General features: G+C 48.7%; 1 protein-coding gene across 1 annotated transcript in view; it reads right to left on the bottom strand.

Annotated features, from left to right (window-relative positions):
• The window catches only part of RNF157 (ring finger protein 157), an 80,623-nt gene that overhangs the window by 9,001 nt on the left and 46,503 nt on the right, over positions 1 to 25,119 (bottom strand). Inside the window, exons 3-17 of the mRNA XM_079906229.1 lie at positions 19,835 to 19,923; positions 14,349 to 14,495; positions 13,784 to 13,901; positions 13,252 to 13,318; positions 12,908 to 12,951; positions 12,232 to 12,279; positions 10,240 to 10,311; positions 9,585 to 9,744; positions 9,338 to 9,450; positions 7,109 to 7,347; positions 6,285 to 6,393; positions 3,859 to 3,970; positions 3,211 to 3,383; positions 2,853 to 2,924; positions 1,948 to 1,996 (exon numbers count right to left, since the gene is read on the bottom strand). Of these exons, the coding sequence (XP_079762355.1) occupies positions 1,948 to 1,996; positions 2,853 to 2,924; positions 3,211 to 3,383; positions 3,859 to 3,970; positions 6,285 to 6,393; positions 7,109 to 7,347; positions 9,338 to 9,450; positions 9,585 to 9,744; positions 10,240 to 10,311; positions 12,232 to 12,279; positions 12,908 to 12,951; positions 13,252 to 13,318; positions 13,784 to 13,901; positions 14,349 to 14,495; positions 19,835 to 19,923 (1,612 nt within the window). The remainder of the gene's footprint in view (positions 1 to 1,947; positions 1,997 to 2,852; positions 2,925 to 3,210; positions 3,384 to 3,858; positions 3,971 to 6,284; positions 6,394 to 7,108; positions 7,348 to 9,337; positions 9,451 to 9,584; positions 9,745 to 10,239; positions 10,312 to 12,231; positions 12,280 to 12,907; positions 12,952 to 13,251; positions 13,319 to 13,783; positions 13,902 to 14,348; positions 14,496 to 19,834; positions 19,924 to 25,119) is intronic.

The raw sequence follows: 25,119 nt of genomic DNA, 5'->3' as shown, positions 1-25,119 counted from the left end.
GGACAATAAAGGAAACTGTGTGGGTATGTTTGTGTTCTCGCTCTGTTCTGCTCTGTTTCCTTAACTGGCCCCTTTCCAGCCTTCGTTCCTGGGAAATCAGACCCCGGGGAGGTCTGTGGGATACGGACCACGCAGACCCGGGCCCAGAGCAGAGCTAAGCCAGGCTGGAAGAGCTAGGAGAGCCACGGGGGAAGCGACCCTGGCTCCGGCCTGTGTCTGTTGGTGGACGTGGGGTGTGTTTATGACCACAAGACTCTGCGAAATGACTAATACATAGAACGGCAATTAAAGCTCTTGGGTTCCATATTTTGCACCTCAAATCAAAGAATCGCTTCGTTCGCAAAATTATGATTTATTTTCTTTGAGACTTAATTTGCTCTTCTGAGTATGTTTTAAAGGGCTGACCAGAAACCTACAGTCGTGGAAGATGGGAAGCGGACAGTCTTAGATGTTATTTTTTCAAGCCCCCCACCCCGCTTTGTTTCCTTGGTGAAAGGGAGGAAGAAACATACATCTGCGTATGGCATGTCAGGCGGAAACCACATATGGAATGTGAGGTGGAAACCACGTACTGCCCTGTGCCTTTTAGAAGCAAATATTCTATGGGGGGGCGACAATCACAATGGAGAACTCGGAGCCTTGAGCCCTGAAGACATCAACCGAGGGGAGGCGGCGCCCAACCCCGGCTTGGCTGGCGCACGCGTGCGGCAGAGGCACAGCCTGGGCGACCACCCCTCCTCCGGCACTACTTGGCCAGGAGAGAGTGGTCAAGTGTGCATGCGCACCCCCTGCACACCACACCGCCCCCCAAGCAACTGCCAGGGCCAAAGCAGAAGCGACTAGCATGCCATCTGCATCCCGGCTGGGATCCAGGTCTGCTCTGGAGGTTGCCCTTCTGCGGAGGCACCTCAGAGGAGCAGAGGGAAGAGACACCGGTTCCTGGGATGCCTGCTCCTGCACTCCCAGGTGGGATTCCCAGCCCGCCCCCCCGCTTCCTTGCTCTATCTGTAGGTCGTTCCTTCGCTTCTCGGCTTACTAGAAACAAAATTCTTCCGACTGAAGGTATAATTGACCTTATTTACAAAACAGAAATAGAGTCACAGAGGTAGAAACCAAACTTATGGTTATGGCGGGGAGAAGGGAGGGGAGGGATAAACTGGGAGATTGGGATTGACATATACACACTACTATATATAAAACAGATAACTAATAAGGACCTACTGTAGAGCACAGGGGACTCCACTCAATACCCTGTAATGGCCTGTATGGGAAAAGAATCTAAAAAAGAGTGGATATATGTATATGTATAATTGATTCACTTTGCTGGACAGCAGAAACTAACACAACATTGTAAACCAACTATTCCAATTTAAAAAAATATATACTTGAGGCCTGAAGATGGTAAAGAGAATCGTTCCAATAGCCTACAAACACTAGTCTACGCTGAGCTGCTGACGTCTCTTCACCTCACCTTCGCAGTGCCGCCAGGGCTGTGATCCTTCTGCTACTGTAACATCAGCCGTTTTCTTCACTAAGGCAGGAAAACCTACTGCCTAACAGTCGGTTCCCCCAAGGGGAGGAAGCTGTTCTCCTGCTGCAGCTGAACTTTGGGGCTGCCAGAGCCGTTCTGTGAGACTCAGCTGAGAAGCTGAAGCAGGAAGGAAGGTGATGGGAGTTGCCCAAGAAGCCTCAGGACCTACTCAACGTAAATGGAGAACTCCATGTATCTTCTGTAGCCTTGGCTCAGAGGCCCAGAGAGAGCCGGGAAGGGTGCTGAGGTCCTCAGATACCCTGCTCGCTTTGATATTCCACCAAGAAGACAACCTCTCCCCAAAGCCACACCCTTGAGCAGTGCCACCAAGTCACACCAGGGCCCCTTTCTGTACCCTTTAGACAATACCAGGGAAAGAAACATAATAAAAGGGAGCAAAAGACCAGGTCTTTTACCATCTTCTTGTGTGGGTGATCCGTCCTCTTCTTCTAGAACGTCATTTCCCTAGGACAGAAGGAAGGCACTATGAGTCCAGAAAGCAGTGAAATGAGTCTATTGATCGTCAGAAGACAGAACTCATCACCCTCACGGTGTCTATACATTTCCTGTCCGTGTGAGACGGCTGGGAGGCCCAGCAGAGGCAGATTTTGTTTGGCGAGGCAGGATCGGCCTGTAGGGACCAGGTCTGAGGCACGTTACGGAGGGACCCTAGGACTGTCAGGAATACCCTTGGTCATAGTTCAGCTCACACTGTTTCTCTCAGGTGGAAATAAAAGTTGTCAAATGAAAAAGCAAACCGTGAGATCATAAAACTGCCAGAAATCCTTTAGGATCCCCAACCCTATCCAGATGCTCCTTTGAGAACATCTGGCTCAAGAGAAAGTTGTAGAGTCCCCACTGTGAGCTGGGCGTTCCACATACTTCGGCCACACCTCCGTCAGAGCACTTCTCACGCTGAGTTATAACTCTGATTCCTCCATCAGACGGAGCTCCGGGATGGGTGGATTGGTGGGGGGTAGGCAGGCAAAAGCCATGTCACTCGGTCTTTGTGTCCCCCAGTGCCAGGAAGACGTGAGATGCCTGTCCCAGGTAACTACTAAGTGAATTGGAGGACAAACACCCTCTCAAGGGTCTGGCCTGGAAGACTTCCCTCTAGAACTCACCCCACGCCTACTACGCTGAGACCAGCGCCCTCTGCTAATCGGACAGTCCCTCTGCTCTGCACCCTGCCTCTAACAGATCCAAGTGCGCCCCCTTGGAAGGCTTCTTCCAGAACGGCCCCCATGCTATCTGCATCCTCTGCCGGCACCGGCAGTCCCTCTGACCGGGGTGGGGGCACCAGCGTCCACCTTGCTCTCACCTCTGCATCCTGCTCTTCGGCGGCGGCGGCGAGGCCTGCGAAGTTGCAGTCTGGAGACGCCGCTGGTGTCACCTGCAAAGGAGCGACAGAAGTCAAGGTGCAGATGCCACCGGCCCTCCTACCCAGCTCGCCTGGCAGCAAACCCCAACCAAGTCCTCAGGACAGAAGGGGTACCACACGGAAGATCACATCTGATGGAGCCTTTGAGTCAACGACACGGTACCCTGTTTTCCGGGGCCCCCCTCCCGAGCACTGCGGGGCTTTGCCGACCTCCCTGGCAGGCCCTGGACTGAGCTCCTTGGGACTCGAGTACAGAGCAGAGCAGAGCGGCGAGGGCGAGCCCATGCTCCTCTCTTACCTCTCCTTCCTCTGAGGGGGTCCTGCTGGAGGCCCGGGGGCAGGGGAGAGCCTCCCCGTCCTCTTCCGTGCCGGGGGCGATGTAGGAGCCGGACATGGAGGAGACGGTGTCGGTGCTGATCTGGGAGGACACCATGGACATGACCGACTGGGCCAGACTGCTGCTGGCAGGGTCTTTGGAGACAGGAGTTGGAGGAAGGACACGGAGGTCAGGCCCGGCTGCTGTGAGAGGACTGGGGGCAGAGCTCTCTCGCTGCACCCAGGCAGTGAGGACACCAGCGGCCTGGCCTTGCCCTCACCAAATAGGGTTTAGATGGAAGGTTTTCCAAGGTTTGGCTCCTTTACGTTTTAGAGCTCCAAACTCAACCTCAGGGATGAGGGATTTGCTTTTCCCTGTCATAATGTTAAAGAAAACCTTACGACAGCAGGACTGGGAGTAAGATACCTGCTTCTCCCCCAGCTCAGCCGCTAGACCACCCTCTCATTGCAAGAGAGTGAGTCTCACTTCCTCTCAAGCCGGGGCCTGTTCTGTCTGCTGCTTAGGTATTAATTTGCTGCTCCCCAGTCCATCCGGGAGGAAATATTAGAAGCACTACGGACTCGGCTGACGGGCAAGGACCTGGAGTTGCTCCCGCCCACCCTCGCGTACCTTCTGGGGAGGAAATTGTGGAGGAGAGAGGTGTCCCCGTGCAGGACGACTGGTCAATAGCTCCTGACGATGACAAGGTCAGGTTCTCACTTTCTGGGGTGATGCCACATTCCTGGGGGGCAAAGGAGTAAGCACCAGTCAAACATGTTAGAGGGGAGGGGTCAGGGCGGGGGGCCTGGGAGAGGGGAGATCGGGGCGGGGCGGCAGGAGGCGACATGCAGAGGGAGGGCCAGTTCCTCCTCTCATCGCTTCTGTGCAGCCCTGACCCTGAGTGGCTGTCTGGGGGGGGTGGGGGTGGGGGGGTGGGGGGGGTGGGGGGTGGGGGCGGGGGAGGGGCAAGCACATCCTGCCCGAGGCCCAGCAGCTGCTGGAGCCACACAAAGACCGCAGCTCAGGTGACACAGGTCACCCAGCAGCTGTGACACGGGAACACCCCAGGTTTCCCCAGGACTACAAACAGCTCTCCTTCTGAAGGGAGAGAACACAAAACCGGCGGAGGCCCCGGTACCTGCTGGGCTTCTCCTCTGGGATGGAGGGTTAGTTCCAGCTCGATGGATCTAATACAAACACCGCCTGCCCCCCAGCCCGCGCCCGGCACCCCCATCAGTCACCTGGGCTCGCAACCTCCGTGCACCCCAGGGCAGATGCAAAGGCCTACGGATTCTCTCTCTACAGCCTGTGTTCTCTCTTCCAGGTCTTCTTTTCTTAAAACCTTGGTTTATGGGCTTCCCTGGTGGTGCAGTGGTTAAGAATCCGCCTACCAATGCGGGGGATACGGGTTCGAGCCCTGGTCTGGGAAGATCCCACATGCCGCGGAGCAACTAGGCCCGTGAGCCACAACTACTGAGCCCTCGTGCCACAACTACTGAAGCCTGCGTGCCCAGAGCCCGTGCTCCACAACAAGAGAAGCCGCTGCAATGAGAAGCCCACGCACCGCAATGAAGAGTAGCCCTCGCTCGCCACAACTAGAGAAAGCCCGCGCGCAGCAACGGAGACCCAGCACAGCCAAAAAAAATAAATAAATTAAAAAAAAAAAAAAACTTGGTTCAGGCAACCCTCCTGCCTGGCTTGGTCTGTCTCCTGCCTAATCCAGTCTGCACACCTCCGCCAGGTGGGCCCTCGTGAAGCCACGTTCCCACTGTACCACTGGCCTGCTCAGGGCCCCCACTTCTGCTCCGTGCTTCACGTGTACTGTCCCTGCCGCCAGGAATGTTTCTCTCACCTCTTCGTGTCTAAGAAATTTTGACATTCAGCTCAAACGCTGCCCCGCCATCACACTGCTTCTGGCTCCCTCCACTTAGCGCGATCCTCCACAGCACGTCAGTGTCTCTGTTTTGGGAGCACTTCCTTTCTCTGGTTAAAATTCATTCACTCATTCAACAAACACTTACTAACACCTATGTGCCAGGTGTGGTGTTGTTATTCATGTACATGTCCTGTCTCCTACTGGACCATGAGCTCCTCAGGACATGGACCGCTTTTCACCTCCCTATGCTCCGCTGCACCTAGCCCACCGCCTTACCAGGGGTGGGCTCGACAGCCTGCTGACCTCTGTTACATAAAGCCAGGGTAGAGGCACACAGGGTAGAGGATCCCATCTTCCACTCAGCCGCCCGGCTTTTCCACCGGCTGCACCTGCGTCCAGAACCCGCCCTCCTCAGACATCTTCCCAGTTCATCTCACCTCCTCTGCCCATGGACCACTTTTCTTTTTACCTGCAACTGCGTGGCATGTGGGATCTTAGTTCCCCAACCAGGGATCGAACCCACATCCCTTGCAGTGGAAGCACGGAGTCCTAACCACTGGACTGCCAGGGGAGTCCCCTTGTCCATGGACCACTTTTTTTTTTGTTTTGGTACGCGGGCCTCTCACTGTTGTGGCCTCTCCCATTGCGGAGCACAGGCTCCGGACGCGCAGGCCCAGCAGCCATGGCTCACGGGCCCAGCCGCTCCGCGGCATGTGGGATCCTCCCAGACCGGGGCACGAACCTGCGTCCCCTGCATCGGCAGGTGGACTCTCAACCACTGCGCCACCAGGGAAGCCCCATGGACCACTTTTTAAAGCGAGCCTCCCGACCCTTACGTGACACACGGATCGCCGGTAACACCTGACACATACGTTTTGTACCGACTGTCTTTTGTGTCCACCCCACCCCAACCATGAAGCCTGTAAGCGCCAGGAGGGCAGGACTTTTGTGTGTCCCCACTGCTGCTGTCCTCTGCATAAAGGATCATATGCCTGGTCAGTAACACAGGCCCCGTACACTGATAAAAGACTGAGTCTGGTGACACCTTTGCTGCTGTCTCAGAGAGTGTTCAAAGGGCGTTTGATGAATGAATGAGAGCAGACAGGCCGGAAGAGGCCAGCAGGCAGGAAGCAGAGCACCTGGAGTCCAAAACCAAACAAGGAAGGACACTGCACATCACCTCTCTGAGATGCTGGGCTGACGGTCTCTGCGACAGGGGCGTCTCGGATTCGCTGCATGAACGCTCATCTTCCTCTTCGTGCAGCACAGAAGAATTCTGGGAGATGGACCTGCATAAGCCCAGAGGAAGAAGCAGCTGCAGCCAATGCCCCTTAAAGAACAGAACTCGCCTGCACTCCCATTAACCAGATGTCACAGGGAGAAGAGGGCCCTGAGGGGAACCTAAATCTTAGGAAGGAGCGGGGACCTGAGAAAGGGCACCAGAGGGTCTGAGACCTCTTCTGGGCGTCGGAAAATCGGAGTTTTACCTTTAGCTCTTTCAGACAATTGTGTCTGAACTGGGGGAAAACCACTGACATGTCTAGGGTTTCAATATTTTCATGTGTAAAATACCTTCCTTTCCTCTGCCGCGGAAGCTTATTATGACTTCCTCCAGTTGGATGTAAACGCCTAAGAAACACAGATCACAAGGTCCCTTTGGTCCTCAGACTAGGTGATGCTCCCAGGGGCCTGAATGACCCTAACGCTGTCACCGTCCCTATACCCCATACTCTCCTCCCACAACAGAACCCATGAGAGGTTCGTCCGTCTGGATCCTCCTAAGTACCCATGTACCATCTTATTTTCCTCTCCCAAGGGATGGGATAACTACCCCTCAGGTGCTAGCCCAGGTCTTCAGTGCAGTGAGCAGCTCTGGGAACAGCCCAGAGGGTCTACACTGCCCTGGGACTTGGGACTCGAGCCAGCACCGAGGAGGTGAAAGATGGATTGAAAGCACCTCATCAAGGACCCCAGGGCCAACACTACTGCATGCTGGCTACTCACTTGGAGAGACTGTTTCTGAGCTTGAGTCCTGGGCTGCTGCAGTCGGACAGGCGGTCAAGGGGGGAGAGCGTCCGGACAGGAGGCAGGTGGCCATCGCTGCCATAGGAAGGCAGCATTCCCGAGAGGTGTCTGTCTCCAAGCACGTGGAGTGGGGGGACTGCCGGGGATGCGGTAAGGGGCCCATTGAGGGCCTCCAGAAGAGATACCACTTCATAACCCGGTGGAATGTTCTCTGAGGACTAGGGGAATCAGAGACAGGTTGGGAAATTAATTAAATACTCTTCCTTTTATGGTATGAGCGTTGTTTCTTCCTCTGCGTTGGAAAAACGCTTTCTTTTACATCTAGTCTGGGGCTCTGGCAAAGGGAAGCTGTATTAGAAGCAGAAGAAAGATAAATTATCAGAGAACCGCGTGTTCCTTGACGCTGCTTACTGATGAACTTCTTCTTAATACTGTTTATTTTTTCCGATTACGGTAGAAATATATGTTCATTACAGGAAATTTGGAAAATACATAAAAGTGGAAAGAAGGAAAAAAGTCATCAACCATCAAATCACCCAAAGTGATAACTTTTGTTAGCGTTCTGGTGTTATTTTCTTCCAGTGTTTTTTCCTCTGTACTGTTTACACAGTTGTGATCAATGTGTTAATGATAATTTTATACCCCGCTTACCTCACGGAACATAAATATTTTCCTTCACATGCAACCCCTTTCATAGATACCATACATTTCCTTACTCTTCCATTGGTGTTGGCTATTTAGCTGTGTCCATTTCCTGCTGTAAACAACACTTTGATGAACATCTGTTCATCTATTGTGCAAAAATCTCTTTTTCTCAGATCATTTTCTGGGTATTAAATTCTACGACCTTAGATTACCAAGTACAAATGTTTTTAAGGCTCTTAATATATACAGCTGTTTTGTTTATCTTCAGTGACCTTTCTAGTTACACCCTTACAAGCAGTACAGACTACCTGTTTTAATTGCTTCTTGGCCAGCATGGGGTATCTTTAAAAAAGGAAGTTTTTAAAGGTGAAAGGTGAAAAATGGTCTCTCATCTTAATTTGCATGTTGTTGATTTTTAACGTGGTTGACTTTTTAAAAAATGACTGTTGACCAGCTATGTTTCCTCTTCTGAGAAATTTTTTATATATCTTTTGCCCATTTAGCTACTATTTCATTCAAGTGAGTTATGGTAAAGATACTAGCCTTTCCTCTGATGCAAATGTTGTGAGTACATTTTTTTTCTTTAGATGATTTGCTGTTTGGTTTTAACTTTGGTCATCTTTTACACATCTAAAAACAAAAATTTTTATGCGATAAAATCTACATGTTCGGGACTTCCCTGGCGGTCCAGTGGTTAAGACTCCGCACTTCCACTGCAGGGGGTGCGGGTTTAATTGCTGGTTGGGGAACTAAGATCCCACATGCCACGCGGCGTGGCCAAAAAAAAACAAAAAACAATGGTAGCATTCCATTGTTTTCAAGCTTAGAGAGCCCTCTCCCATCCATAGTCAACTAAAGAATCATCTATAACTTATTCTAGGTTTTTAATGTTTGGCTTGCTCTGTTTTTAGTGCAGTTAACTAGTTACTCCGCCTGGAATTTGTTATCTGGTAAGAACTGAAATGCTAAACTCATTGTTTCTCCCTAAAGCACTACCTAATCATTCCAGTACCATTTAGTGAATAATTGGTAATTAATCTCTTCCACTAGCGTGTTAACCTAAAGACAAGACCTTCTGGTCTATATCTACAAAGCGTAGAGGCTTGACACCATCACTTACACCACGAGACAGAGGTGAATTATTTCATCTACGTGGCTCCCAGTCCCTGAAGTCACGAAATAAGACAAAAAAAAAACAGTTACCTTCTCGGAGGATTCAGATAAAAATGGTAACTTGTATGTAAATCCCAAACAATCATTCCCTTGTTTCTGCTTGGGGGCGTTCCAGAGCTGGACCCCATCCCCACCCCCATCCGCCTGGACACTGGAGTGAAACAGCAAGCTGACAGCTCTAGGGATGGTAAATGTTAACTGGACGCTGAGTCCCCAAGGTGGAAAGGGGAGCTTTTAATGATCAGAACCTCATTTTCCACTGTACTATTGGCTGGTTTTTAACACAACATGATCTCGGCCAGCTCACTCAGTACTTCAGAACGCCAAGGTTTAATTACTTGCCACAAAGTCACGTGAAGAAGGACAAAAGGTGAAAAAAGCCCAACTTACTGAATGCTCTTCTGAGTCGGATGTCTGGGATGAGAGGATGGGGTTAAAGCTGGTTGGGGACAGAGGGCCCAGTTTCTTCCTCATGGCTCTGATCTGAAGCAGTGCCCGGAAGGCTGTGAAGAAGAAAACAGGCCATCAGGACACGGTGATGCAGAAGTCAGGATGGACAAGAGCCCGCACAGAAGCCACGACCCCTTCTCCCCCCGAGGGCTGACCTCGGGGACCCAGCAGGGCCTCCGGGGCTTACGCAGTCGGCAGATGGGGCAGTTGTTGGCCTGGTAGCGCAGGGTGTCGGCGCAGGTGTTACACAGGCAGAGGTGACGACAGGGCAGAATCAAGGTGTCCCGCACGTCTGAGAGACACACCACACACTCGGCACTGTTATCACTCACTTCATCCTCAGCCACCTGGCCGGGGGACAGAAATTTAGCCAGTGTCACAAAGACCCTCACGTCACACACCTTCTTTCGAAGGCAGCCTGCCTGCACAGCTGAGACAATGCACTTGGTAAACTACGTTGAACTTGGTAGTTTACCAAGTGCACTGGCACACTCAGTTTCACTTCTTCTGGCAACTGTTTGTCTCAAGCTCGTCCTCTGAGGCTGAGATCTGGTCCTGTCTGAAAGTCGGAGCTGAAGGGGCCCAGGAGGCCACCCAGGGAAGTGGGGAGCAATGAACTGAGTGAGCAGAGCCCTGCCGAAGAACCGATCCAAACCAGCCTATATTCTCATTTGCAACGTTATATAAGTATAATCATCTGAAACGAGGAAGAAGGAATACCCTTCTAGGACCAAATGGATTCCAGAGCTTGGCATGCTGAGTTCCTAGATCCTGGCTGGATCAGAGAAGTTCTCACTCTGCCTCCTGGGAAGAGTACATTCAGAACTGCGGAGGGAACTTGCCTTACACTCTTGCGTGTTGTACTTGTTTTCAATTCCATAGATCTCCTGAAGGAGGTAGCTGACCCCATCCACCTGAAGAGCCAATGGAAAAGTTCAAGGGCAGAGGCTGGTTCCACCGAGAGATGAGTGGGAACTCACCCCCCACCCCCCAACCTCCTTCGGTAACCAAGGACTACTGATTCACAATGAAAAAAATCAAAGGCCTAGAAGAGTAAAGGAAGCTCTTATTTACTAATGTGTTCTCTCTGGGAGGGGAACGGAAATCAAATGCTTCATTCACCCGCCCTTATGCCCAACAGGGAACGTGCGCAAATACAACAGTAACACTCGTACTGCAGGTCACTATAACGGACAGTCAAGGAAGGCAGAAACTAGGAAAAGGATGGAAGACCGCGTGTCAGAAGCATTAGCTATGTAATAATAAAAGCTAAGTTTAGACATTACAAACGGGAAGCAATGGGATGGGAAAGAAAGAGAAGAAATGGGCAAGGAAAAGAGGGGAAGGGAAAATGCAGAAGCAAAGAGAGAGCAGGACCTTGAAGGAGGGGCCGATTGCGCCCCCTCCAGGGCCACGGAGCCACCCCATCTCCAACACGCAGCAAAATATGACCTCTGTTGGCCCTGCTCCTTAAAACCTCAACTTTGGGAACTGCCTGGCGGTCCAGTGGTTAGGACTCAGCGTTCTCACCGCCAGGGGGCCTGGGTTCAATCCCTGGTCAGGGAACTAAGATCCCGCGAGCCCCGAAGCACAGCCAAAAAAAAACCCAAAAAAAACAAAAAACATGAGAACCTCAACTTCAATGCCCCGTTTGACTCCCACTAGCTTGGGCCATGTTGGTGCCAAAGCTGGCCCCTCCCTTGTTTCTTTACGCCTGCTCACTCCTCTCCCCTGCCCCCCACCCTGTCCCACTTATCCCTGCCCCTAAGGCCCAGTCTGTCACCGATGTCGCATCCCACTCTCCAGTCTGACAAAGGCTGTTGCTGATGCCAATCTAGCAACAGAAGAAGAGATAAACCATTTCCCTTGAGCTACCCTAGCCTTTCCATCCCATCCAGGAGTCCTGGGGAACCAGGCCTTCCCATGAGGCAACTCACTGAGGCCAGGCCTTTCCAGGCCGTACCCTGGGCTCAGGATCTGTTATCTCCTCTGCCTCTCTTAAAACTTGCTTTAACACAGTGATTATATTGGAAAGGACATTATCAACAAATTCATACTAAAGTATTACTGACTACTATTGACCTCATTAAGGGTGGAGAGCACTTAATACCTGAAGAATGAATGATGTAGAATTTCAGATATCTGTCACCCATCTGCGGGGGCGGGGGCTTTCTTTGCATCTCAACCCAAGGTCTACCCTGCCCCCCACCCGACTGCTCCACACCCTTGTGTGACGACACACCTTCCCTTGGCAATGCCACTGACACCCCTCCCCTCCTTGTCTTCCATGACCCTCCTCCTGCCTCTGCAAGAGCGGAAGGAAAGTGCTGGCACACAGCGGGGGTTAGGACTTCCAGCAACATATGCGTAACTTGCCTGATCATTCTGGAAGGGGGCAGATGGCCAGCAAACTTGGAATGTGAGAAAAGGAATGTTGGGATAAATTACGCCAAGAGCTCCAGTTGGCCTTGAACTGGATCCCAATACTTTTATCCTTTAGCTGGAAATGTCTCTCACCCTGGCATTTTAAATAAAAACATTCTCCCTAAACCTAAAGTCAGGAGATAAATCTTGTCCTTTCATTTTCTAAAGTCCCCTGCTCAGATAATGGCTACCTCACCACCAACAATTCGGGAACAACAGAGATACCAAAAATCAGTATTCCTTTCAGGCCACCCAAGTAGTTTCCAACACAGAAAAGCATTCCCTGTTTGCTTTTCTTCTTTGATCTAAAAAAAGGGGGGTGGTGGTGGGAGGGAAAGAAGAGTGCTTTAGCAAAAGAGTGGAGAGAGAGAAGGGGGTACACCAACAGTCCCTGGCCCTCGAATACTTACTACTTGTTTCTGTTTGAGGGGCTTGACACAGAAAGTCCCGTCTGTGTGCTGGAGTGAAAATACACAGTTATGAAGGAGGGCAACGAGGATCAGCTGTTCTTTTGTTACTTCTCTCAATTACACACCTCCTGGAGGCCCCCCCAGCCCCCCCCACCCTGCCAGTGTGGAATGACAGACTCCTAATACAGGAAGGGTCTTCAAGCACATAGTCTAGCCCTTCTTCTTTAAGAAGAGGAAATGATGGATTTCCCTGGTGGTCCAGTGGTTAAGAATCGGTCAGGGAACTAAGATCCCACATGCTGTGAGGGAACTAAGATCCCACATGCTGTGGGGCAACTAAGCCCGAGCGCCGCAACTACTGAGCCCATGCACTACAACTAGAGAGAAGCCCTGGCAGCACAACAAAGATCCTGAGTGCCATAAATAAGACCCGACGCAGCCAATAAATAAATATTAAAAAAAGAAGAAGAGGAAACAAGGCCTAAGGAGCTGAAGGTCATGCAGCAAGTTGGTGGCGTAGCCCCCGGTGTGGTGCTTCCCCCGGCTCCCTGCGCAGCCTCGGAGCTGGACCCACTCTGCCGAGCGCAGGCAGCCAGTGAACAGGGATCCACGTGTCCTCACAGGAAAGACAGAGCAACATGTACCAAAGTGAGGCCCTGTAACATTACCCACTGACCTTTTCAAAAGTGCCCAGCAGGACGTGGCAATGGCCAAAATACTCTGAAACAAATAAAGGCACATGGATGAAGAAGAAGAAAGCCCACAACACACCTCGATTCCACTCACCTTCCCCGGGTCCCACAGTCTGGCAACACGAACCCTCTGGCTGTCACGGGAAGGGGCAGGTTACCCAGTAGGACTCTCGTTGCCCGAGAAGCGTGGGAGAAAAAGTGCGTGGGGATGTGGGAACTGCCTGATACCCACGGGGGAGGTGTGCTGTTCTGAGGCCTCAGCCGCTGCCAGGCCTGCACGCTACATATGGGCACGTGTGCAGCCCAAGAAGACAGGAAGCGCCCATACCATCTCCTTCATCCACCACAGCATGGACCACTAACGGGTAAACCTCTCTGTCCAGGTCAAAGCCAAGCTGAAAGAAAAGGAAAAAGAAAAAACGAAAGGGACTTAACACATTTAAAGGGCACAGTAATCCGTCAGAAAAGGGAGGTCTCGTCGGGAAGCCTGAATCTCATCTCTGTTCCTCTTCCATCAACCTGGTTAACTACCTAAGTCCGTAGAATTGAAGGCCACCAGTCTCTTTGTAAAAAGTCCCCTAGATGTAAAGGCTTCTAACCTGCAGGTCTTTCCTTCGGACACGGCTTTCTCAAAATATCCTGGGTTAATGGGCTACTCTGGGATAGAAAAATTAGATGTATCCTTCCCAGGGCGTGAAGACGTTACAAGGCTGAAGGGGAGCATGGCCTTCGAGTACCCGGGCCCATCCTTTGCTGCTGGCCAGGGTCCTGAGTAGCTCCCACGCCCTGTGGGTCTGTGGGCAGAACCTGCCCTGCGCTTTCTCCCAGTGGCCGGGCCCCTCCGCCAGCCGGCAGCTCACCTCCTCTTCAGCCCACTCGGAGGGGTCCACGGTGTGGGAGGGCAGGCAGAACTGCTGGCACACCCCACGCTTGTAGTGCACCGTCTCTGACTGCAGGCTGTTGTCTTTGGGGATGTAGCTGTTGATCAAAGTGGGAAGCAAAGCGAAAGTTACTGACAGTTTCCTCTGTCTCATGCCTGTTCTCAGTTATCAACACGTTCTCAGTATAGAGTGGAAGAGAAAAGAGAAGAAAAGATCTTCTTTATAATCTCTTTCCCTTGCCCTTGCTTGGTAATGCTATTAAAGTTATCTATTCAACCCACATATCCACAGAAAGGTAGCTTAATAGATTTTTAACAGCATCATGATGACCTGAAGGACTATGCTGCTATCTGTCACTGTACCAAGATGACATAGTTTGAAGGGGAAAGGTGAAAAAGTAAGGCTGGGTAGAAGAAAATCCAAATTCAGGAACCAGCTCTCACCTGGGTGTAGAAAAAGAATGTTTTCCTCCACAGGTGAGCACGTCAGGCACAGACCCTAACCTGTCTAGGAAGGATGTGGCTCCCCGGTCCTTTGTTCTTACCTGGCAATCCCATTCTGGAACTCTTCGGTGGCCTGATAATAGATGGTGATGGCCACCCGAGCATCCGTGTCAAAGGTGAACTCCACGTTGTAGTGGACTTTCGCTCTGCCGGCCTCTTCCCCCGGGGTCTTCACTTCCTCGGCACATCTAGAAAACCACAAAGACTCAGCATTTGGGAGTAGCAAATTAATATTTTAAAAGTAATCTTTTTTCTTTTTTTTTGTGGGATCTTAGTTCCCTGACCAGGGATGGAACCATGCCCTCTGCAGTGGAAGTGCAGAGTCCTAACCACTGGACTGCCAGGGAATTCCCTTCTTTTTTTTTTTAATATTTAGTTATTTGGTTGCACCAGGTCTTAGTTGCGGCTCGAGGGCTCCTTAGTTGTGGCATGCGTGTGGGATCTAGTTCCCTGACCAGGGATTGAACCCAGGCCCCCTGCATTGGGAGCGAGGAGTCTTATCCACTGCGCCATCAGGGATGTCCCTTGTTTTCTTTTTCTAATTGAACGTATTGTGGGCTTCCCTCTGTGATCATACACTTTCTATCCTCATTCTGAATGACGGCAGAGCACTTTGTTACCACTATCAGGGGGCATTTAGGGGATTTCTGATATTTCACGGTGCCACAGTTAACATCCTTGTGCGTTTGCCAGGCTTTACAAAAAAAAGTTTTTAATTTTAATCAAAGTTACTAATCACATAGTTTAAATAGTTTCCACAAGGCTTGTGACAAAAAACCAGCAGGTCTCTTTCTGTCCCTTTTCCTCTTCTTTAGAGAAAACTGCCTTTACCTCTGTAGCTGACCATTTTGGCATTTATCTGCATGTTCATTTTTCAGTTTTAGGCATTATCTATTGACCTCCTACTATGGAAATGAGACTTTCTCTTTCCTCACTCTGCTCCATGTTGGGACACCCCTTCCACCATGTGATACACCATGATTTTGTTAGCTCAGGACATCTTCGTCTATACGACTGTGAGTCCATCAACATTATTCACAGTTCAGCCACAGAGTAATCTCTAATAATTTTTCCTTTCCTGCGTAAGTTTTTCTTAGAGCTTGTGCTCATTTTGCTTTTTTTTCAGTTGCTTAGTCTTTTCTGCACTAGTCACTAATTCAAATTCAAACTCTTTGGCTGTCTACATCTCGACGTTCAGACGCACCAGGCATTCTGTGCACCTTGTCTTTTTGAGCAGGACACTTATGGAGCCTTCTGACCTGCTCCATCTGGACCCTGATCCCTCCGTACCTGCACATGGCTGCCACCCTGGAATCTCCCTGTCCCATCTCCCTGTGTGTCCCTTTTGCCTCTCTCCCGGAGAATCGCATGCTTCCTGCATCTCCTGGCTTTCTCTTTCTTGGGTTACGCTTTCCTTTTGCTGGAGCACAACTTCCAGTAGCATCCTGGAAAAGGGTGTGTTGGAGGGATAAACTTTTCGAGAGATTTTATTATACAATCACACGTCATTGAAAGTCTGGCTGAGGGAATTCCCTGGTGGTCCAGTGGTTAGGACTCGGTGCTTTCACTGCTTAGGATGCGGGTTCAATCCCTGGTTGGGGAGCTAAGATCCTGCAAGCCACGAGGCCAAAAAAAAAAAAAAAAGTCTGGCTGAGTAAAGAATTCTGGATTATAAATACTTTAAAAAAGTCATTTCAGAGCATTGCTGCGTTATCTTTTAGCTCCCAGGGTCGAGCACTCAGTGGACCTTTGTAGAAACTCTTAAATTATGTACGTCGTCGGTGATTCCTTCCATGTTCTCCATTCTCTCTTTCTAGAACCATTAGTTGGCTGTTGGACCTTCTATTCTTCATATCTTTCCTCTTCTGTTTTCCATAGCTTTGCCTTTATGCTCCACTTCCTAGAACATTTCCACTTTTCTTCCGATATTCTATTGGTTTTTTCATTTCTACGTTTTTAAGCTCTGAGAGCCTTGTTTGTTTGCTAAACGCTTTGTGTCACTGCGTCCGTGAAATAAGAAGGCAGTATCTTCTCTATGTCTCTGAGGCTACAAATCAAGGTTTCCTCTTCCTGCAGTTTTTATTTCCACTTTTTCCCCCTGTTGGCTTGTTTTACAATTGTCTTTCATACGATAGGCGTTCCTTATACATCTGAGAATCTTTGGTTGTCTGCTCATACTAAGACATTTAAACCCCCTAATTGTGGTCCATGGGGACTTCCCTGGCGGTCCAGCGGTTAGGACTCCACGCTTGCACTACAGGGTGCATGGGTTCGATCCCTGGTCAAGGAACTAAGATCCCTCATGGCACGCGGCCAAAAAAATAATAAAATCCTGATGGGAACTGAGTGCACGGTGGGGCTTGGGGATGCTAGGCTTCCCTGGGGACTCATCTGGGTCAGGAGAGGGACCTCCAAAACCAGTCTCTTTGGTCTTCCCACCTGGGGGCGTCTGATTGTCCAAAGAACAGTTTTCCTCTCTTCTAACAATGGCCTGACTGCTGGCATTCTGGGCTTAGAGTTGGGGTTGGGGGGCAGGCTGGAGGGCTCAGCATCCAACGTTTCTGAATTCACTTAACCCCCTGATTTCAGTACTGAGTCCAGCCCTTAGCTGTGCCTCGGTCCCCCAAGTCCAGAGATTCTTTGTTTGACCTTTTCCAGTGAGCATCGTCTGCCAGCTTTTTGCCAGGGTGTGGGAGGGCAGTTCTGGCTGTGTAGTCTAAGGGAGGGGGGATCTGAATACCTCTCAAGCAGACTTTCCACTAACCTCCCTCCTTTTAGCCACCCCCACCCCCAAGATGTCCAGAGGTACCTGGAACTGCCAATTCCTGAGCCTTCTGGGGGAAACCACAGTACAAACTGGTGATTCTCAGCTTTTCCTTCTGTTTGTTCAGGATCCTGATTTCTCAGGTTTAGTAAGTTATTTAACATTCACCACCTGTTTCCAGTCTCTAAAATTTTTTAAATTAATTAATTAATTTATTTATTTTTGGCTGCGTTGGGTCTTTGTTGCCGTGTGTGGGCTCTCTAGTTGCGGCGAGCGGGGGCTACTCTTTGTCGCGGTGCATGGGCTTCTCATTGCAGTGGCTTCTCTTGTTGCGGAGCATGGGCTCTAGGCGCGTGGACTTCAGTAGCTGTGGCTCGAAGGCTCTAGAGCGCAGGCTCAGTAGTTGTGGCACACGGGCTTAGCTGTTCCGCGGCATGTGGGATCCTCCCGGACCAGGGCTCGAATCCATGTCTCCTGCATTGGCAGGCAGATTCTTAACCATTGCGTCACCAGGGAAGCCCCAGCCTCTAAAATTTTGTTGCCGTTGCTCCTTTCCCACTCTCCCAATTTTTGTGGATTTGTGCTGTTTAAAAATACTCATTATTGTTTAGTGGGGTTTGGAGAGGAAGCAAAGGTACATGTTCAATCCTCCATCTTTACCTGGAAATCTGAGAATCAGAATTTAATTTAGTTCCATCTCAGAAAAAACAAAATCAAAACTCACCCTTCATCTTAACATTTATTGATCACCAGGTGCTTTCCCTTTCATTATCCCCTTTAATTTTGACAACAGCCATGAAAGGTAAGGTTGGTTCACTATTTTACAGGTGAGAACCAGAAGCTCAGAGCAGTTGCCTCATTTTATTCTAGAGCTGCAGCCAGGCTGCCACATCCGAGGCCAGGACCTCAAGGGGGCTCAGACCCCTGAATCCATCTCCATCAAATACGCGAGCAGACCATATGTGATGAGAGAAACAAGTAGCCGGAGCAGCTGACAGCTGGCAGGCTCCTGAGGCCTCAGTAGCCTCCATCTATCCTGCTGTGGCAGGAACTCCCCGGTGGAGGGGGGCCGGCCGGCTGCAGACTCTTCTGCAGCAAAAGAGTTTCCCCTTGGCTGCGCCGTCCCCAGGGTTGACCCCGGGGGTGTGAGCGGCTGGGGAGGCAGTTGAAAACCTCAGGGACAAATAAAATATTAAAAAACTGAGACAGAAAACAGATTAGTGGCTGCTTAGGCCGGGAAGAGGGGTTTCGGGGGGAAATGAGGGATGATTAATTATGAGTATCGGGTAATAATGAGTATCGGGTAATAATGAGTATCGGGTTTCTTTTCGGGGTGATGAAAATGTTCTAAAATTAGATAGTAGTGATGGTTGCACAACTCTGTGAATAACTAAAAATCACTGAATCGGGGGACTTCCCTGGTGGCACAGCGTATAAGACTCCGCGATCCCAATGCAGGGCACCCGGGTTTGATCCCCGCTCAGGGAACTAGATTCCACGTGCATGCCGCAACTAAGAGTTCACATGCCGCAATTAAGAGTTTGCATGCCACAACTAAGGAGCCTGCCTGCCGCAACGAAGACCTGGTGCAACCAAATAAAAAAATAAATACTAAAAAAAAAAAAATCACTGAATTGTACACTTTAAATGAATGAACTGTATGGTATATGAACTATATCTCAATGAAGTGGTTATATTTTATTCCTAAAAATTTATTTTTTTAAGTTTTTTTTTTTTGATGTGGACCATTTTTAAAGTCTTTATTGAATTTGTTACCATATTGCTTCTGTTTTATATTTTGGTTTTTTGGCCTCGAGGCATGTGGGATCTTAGCTCCCTGAGCAGGGATCGAACCCACACCCCCTGCATTGGAAGTCTTAACCACTGGACCACCAGCGAAGTCCCCGAAGTGGTTGTATTTTAAAAAGATGATCAGAGAGAAATAAACTCCCTGATCTATACAAGCATAAAATGCTCTCAGAGTCATCTTCCTTTGTCAACTGAGAAGAATGTGGGACCTCTGGTTTGCCCTAACCAAATCTGTCTCCCCAGGGAACCAGTGAGTCTTAGTAGACAGACTTGCTATCTGGAGAGCAGCATCTGTTTAAAAATCACATTACCTCTGGGACTTCCCTGGTGGTCCAGGGTTAGAACTCCGTGCTCCCATTGCAGGGGGCCCGGGTTCAACCCCCAGTCAGGGAACTAAGATCCCACAAGCCTTGCCATGCAGCCAAAAAAAAAAAAAAAGAAAAAAGAAAAAAAAATTGTGCTATCTCAGGGACAGCACAAAGAAGACAGATGCTGATGATAATTAGTACTGACAGTGGTGATTAAACAACAAACCCAGTGCACCAGAGGAAGGGCACATGAGATTAAGAATAAATTACAAAGGAAATATAGGCAATAAAATAAGGATTTCCTGCACCAAGTTCAAACATCCCATCTTCACACAGGCTTGTCGAGGTATCTGCAGAATTCACTTTCTCCTCCAACTGTTCTTTTTCTGGAAGGTTCACCAAATCGGGGTAATCATGACAGCTTCCAGGAGAGTGAAAGTTCTTCCCAAACACTGACTATCAGAGAAAGTTCTGAACAATCTAGGTGCGGAGACCCCTCATGCCAGCAGCCCACGGCCCGGAGGCCTAGAGGCCGGGCTCCGGGTCTGACAGAAACTGCTCTGTGGGTCCCCTGGGGAGTCGGCTGCCCCTTCACGAAGAAGGGCCCCTGGAACCTGGCCCCCGCCGGCTGGGAACTTGAACTTACTTGACGAGTCTTAGTGTATCCTTTCGGATGTTGATCAGGCTTCTCAGAGTCTTCACTGGTTCTTGGGGAGGAGGGGCAGCGTAAGGAAACTGTGTCGGAAACAAAGTGGGAGAAGACTGTGTTTAGAAAGACGGATAACCATAGTAAGGGGACGTGCTCGAGGTCACAGCTACTGGGAGAGCTGGGATCCGACTTGGTGTCCAAAGCGCTACATTTATCTGCTTTTCCCATTAGATGAAGCTTATGTGAGTCAGCATTCAAAATGCGGACACCTAATAAAAACTCCCACTGAAGTTCCAAATACCAAGGGACACACGGCGGCCGAGTTAATCACAAAAGGCTTTTCCACCTGACCTTACACAACGGGGAGCCGGACCTGCAAGGCTTTTCCTTTAGTGAAGCCACATGGTGTCTGAGGAATTTAGGAACTGCAAACACAAGAGAACCCCATCATGTGTACAGAGTGGAGGTCTGCAAACAGTGAAGAACAAATTTCCTCCGCAGCTGATCATATAAAGGAGAGTTTTTTTAAAAGAACGTGAGCCAAAGAGCTCTTTTGGGGTCATCAAAGGTTTGTGGTTGCCCATCACTTACCTCACGCTTTCACTCTCTTTCCCTGTTTAAACATGTGGGTTTGGAGTTGTGAGTTGATGACAATGAGGAGATGAGAAAGGGGACACAGTCGAACATGTCACTGGGAACGGCTTTGAGAAGATTGAGTGATTTAAAATGTTCCCGCCATTCTTATAACGTCATTTGGGCCGTAAACATTTTTTACATGTGATTCCCAGAAGACCTACTAGTGTTTGGAGCTTTGCAAAACCGTGGTCCTCTTAGCTCTGAAGAGTCTACCCCCTCGTGCGGGTCTCAGAAAACAGAACGTCCACATGAAACTCTGTGTCTTCCCAGATTTTTGCTGTTTTACTTGGGAAACATAATTGAACCTATGGTACGTCTGATTTTGTGTATTGTGATCCCTGATACTTCATGTGCATGAATGTGACCCTTAACAAAATACATTGAATCCAAACTATCAGCTGTGCGTTCAGATTATTGCTTTGTGGGTATTGTGTAGCAATATTTTATTTTTTCACTGATACCTTAAACGTATATTCTGTTTTTTTTTTTTTTTTTTTTTGGCCATGCAGCGCATCTTGTGGGATCTTAGTTCCCCGACCAAGGATCGAACCCCGGGCCCTCTGCAGTGGAAGTGTGGAGTCCTAACCACTGGACCGCCAGGGAATTCTCACCTTAAACATATATTCTTTTAAAATATATGACAGTTGGTTTTTCTGATTACAAAGCAATACACGTTTAAGCAGAAAACTTGAAAAACACAAAAAAGTACAAAACCAGCCATGATTTCACTACTCGGTGATACCAAAGTTAACATTTGCAGAATGTGTCTTTTGGGATAGGCATCCATCCACCCACCCACCTCCTCCCTCCCTCCCCCCGCTCTATCTCTCTGCACTGTTTCAAACTGTACCTACTCTTTTATTGTCTCTCTTTCACTTAGAAAGATGTGGCAAATGTTTTAAAGCCTATAATTTGACAATATAACTACACACATTAGAGACAGGGGCCTACTTTAATCAATTCCACATTATTCAGTGTTTTCAGTTGGTTTTACTTTTTTTTTTTTTTTTTTCTGATATAAATGTCGTGGTGAATGCTTTGTCCCTACATTTCTGCGTGCCTCTTTGATTATTTCCTTAAGACATTCCTAGAAGTGGAATTACTGGATCAAAGAGTAAGCATATTTTTAAGACTTTTAAAACTATTTTGCCAAATTGTTCTCCGGAAAAGCTGATTGCAACTCTGCCCTCCTGCTTGCAGCGTATCAGGAGGCTTTTATACAGGAAAGCTGAAATCCTATAGTTCAGATCCCATCTGTGGCCCATTTCTCCACACACCCCCCACCCCTTTTGCTGGGCTGTCACACTAAAAGAATTTAAAACAATTTTTAAATAAGCTTAAGCAAAAAGTAATTAGGCAGGAAAACCCAACACAAATGCTTGTCTATTCTAAAGCCAAAATAAATGACTTTGGGATTAAAATTTTTTTCTGGAGTAGCGAAGTTAATCATATTCATTTGCACGGGTACTTGGGAGTTATCCTTAACTCCTACCTGAGTTCAAAAAAAACCCAGAGGTTTTCCCTTCACTCTTTGCCCTTTCCCCTCTATATCCTCCCTACCCCCGCAAAAAAAAAAGAAAAACAAAAGGAAGGCGGGGTGGGGGGGAGTTAGCGTTCTTCACCTTCCGTTTAGAATATTACATTTGATGATAACTGGCAATGGAACACAAGTTATTCGCTGCTCATGGAAAGGCAACCGTGGGATCAATTGTTTATATACATAAACTATCCTTATAGTATAATAAATCCACGCTTACATTTTTAGCTCTTTACCCTCTGCCCCGCCAAAAGAAAACCATTGAAAATCTGTTTAGGAGAAACTAATCCTGTTTGTAGGCTCTTACCTACCAAAGCTTCTGCCTTAATGGCCATTCACGTACCCAATCAGAGTCTACCGGCAACACTCAGTGCTGAGTGTAAAGAAAGACTTAAAGTGGAAAAGATAAGGTCCTGCTCCTTCAGGAAGCAGCATTATAAGGAAGATGATATAGTTGCACAAATAACTGTAACACTAAACAGAAATGCCACAAAAAGGGCAACGATACAGGAAGTGATCGCTTCTGGCTGAGGTAATCCAGAAGGCTTCATGGAGGAGGTGGTATTTGATCTGGGATCTTGAAGGATAAACGTAATTTGTAAATTCAGAGATGACAGGGAAGACAGAGGAGACAGCAGGAACAGAGGCAAACTAAAGAAAATACTCTGCTCTTAGAGTCGCCTCCCCTACCTCTCTAGGCCAGGTTAGCCCACCGTGACTCTAAGCTTCTTCGTGATCTTCGCTTTTAAAACGATCATTTATTGAGCACTTACTAGGTGCCGGGCACTATACTAAGCTCTTTACATACATTATCTTAGTTATCCTTGGAACAATCCTGTGAGGGAGAGATAGTTCTTCCCTTTTTGCAGATAAGGACATTGACATAGCAACAGGTTCAGTATCACCTTCCAAAGTCCCACAAGTTTTAGGGAGAAGAGTTGAGGTTTGAATACATTCTACCTCCATCTTTCTCTAAGATACTCCTGGATACAGCTGCTTAACCTAGAGATGACGAAGGGATTGAAGTACCAGTTATTAAAAGATCTGAAGGGGCTTCCCTGGTGGCGCAGTGGTTGGGAGTCCGCCTGCCGATGCAGGGGACACGGGTTCGTGCCTCAGTCCGGGAAGATCCCACATGCCACGGAGCGGCTGGGCCCGTGAGCCATGGCCGCTGAGCCTGCGCGTCCGGAGCCTGTGCTCCGCAAGGGGAGAGGCCACAACAGTGAGAGGCCCGCGTACCGCAAAAAAAAAAAAAAAAAAAAAAAGGATCTGAAAACACTAACCTATGTCTTTGTTCATTCTTTTTTCTTAGCAAGGCACTGATGAACTTTTTTGTTTGCCTACAGTACCTCTTTAGCACATGCACCATTACTGTATTGTATTTAGAGCAAGAAAAAGTATCTTAGTTCACTTAAAGACCAGAGATTTCACTCCTATGCTAACAGATACGTGTGACATGAAAGCAAAGTAACATCTTCTTGGGACCGAAGGAGATGAAGGTCAGGATGGACTCGGGTCCAAGCACCACCCCGAAGGAGCCGCTCACCGGTCACTCCACTGTGCTCAGAACAGCATCAATAACCGTTTCTCAGTTCACATCCACAGTTTCCACTTGCTTTCTTATGACCTTGGAACCGTCATTTTCTCAGCCCCAGTTGCACCTCATTAGGGAGTGAGTGATGACAAGAAAGGTCAGACAGAATTTATTTTTCTCAGATGCAAGCGCTCTGGCATAACTAGGCCAGTAAATGGGGAGAAGTGGCCTCTTCTGTCTTGCACACAACATGCCGCCAGGCGCACAGATGGAGGAGGACCCACAGGCCTTCTGCAAGCCGTATCCTCACTTCTTGCCTCAAGCTCAGTATGGGCTTCGGAGACGTCTTCCCGTTTCTCAGACAACATCCTGGAGTACATAAACTCTCACCACCTTACGAAGGACCTTAAAAACAGCTTCCAGAATTCTCTTTCACTTTTCATAATGAAGACAGGCTTATAAAGACTAATGTGCAAAGAATGAAATCGGGTCTGCTCAGGGACTTGTGGCCCAAACCTGCCGGGTCAGTAATGTGTTGACAGAGAATTAAGGCTCAGGTCCCTCCACTCTATTCATCTAAGCAGAAATGCTGCCAGAAGAAAGCCCTCTTAATGGGGTAAAATTTGGGTAACTGTTGCAATGACAGCCAATGCCCATCCATGAAAAAAGGGAACATAGGGAAACGTTTACTGAGTACTTACTACGGGCCGGGCGTCATGCTGGGTTCTTTAGATTTTTTTTCATTTTACTTTATTTCATTTATAAAATATGTATAACATGAAATGTATCACCTTAGCCATTTTTAAGCACGCAGTCCAGTGGCAGCAAACGCATTCACATGTCCTGTGCTATCGTCACTACCGTGGAGCTCTGGTTTAGATACATTCTTACTTAATATTCTAAACACTAGTAGACATGCCGGCCATGCCCACCAGTCTGTAAGCTTTTGGAGGAGAGTCTGAAATGAAGGAGGATCTCAAGAAATATGTTCGTTGACGGGATAAATGAAGAATATCAGTATTAACACCCCCATTTTGCAGATAAAGAAACTGAGACTCAAAAGATTCACGTAACTATTCAAGGTCTCAGGGCTAATGAGTAGCAGAACCAGGATTTGAATCCAAAAGCCACACTGTTCGTCCTGCAGCTGCCTTGGCTACAGCAGGGCAAGGCTACATGTTGTTCTGATCCCAGGAGTGTTCCAGGTACCTGAGTAGAGTGTAGAGAGAGTCTGAACGTTAAACGATCACTGCAAAAGGTACCGAATCCTGTTCAGGTTCTAGAGGCTGGTCGAAACTCTCTGGATTACACCCTTACGCTTAGGCAGCAGTACACACAACAGCATATCTAATGCCACACTCCTTTTAAATTTTAACAGGAGTATCTAAGGTCTTCTCAGAGGAAAGCTTTCTTGGAGCACTGTATGACAAATTCCCTTTGTCTGTAAGAGCTAACAGCACCTGTAGAAGATACAAAGGTATATTCAGGGTGTGACGTCAGAGAACGTCAGCAGAAGCAGGGGAGATGTTCATCACTGTTTACCTTCTGCCCAAGATGCTCCAATATGTGTTACTG

Source organism: Stenella coeruleoalba (assembly GCF_951394435.1).
Source record: "Stenella coeruleoalba genome assembly, chromosome: 19".
Classification (NCBI taxonomy): Eukaryota; Metazoa; Chordata; class Mammalia; order Artiodactyla; family Delphinidae; genus Stenella; species Stenella coeruleoalba.
Note: the sequence above shows the minus strand (reverse complement) of the source record. Positions and strands in the feature narration are given on the sequence as shown.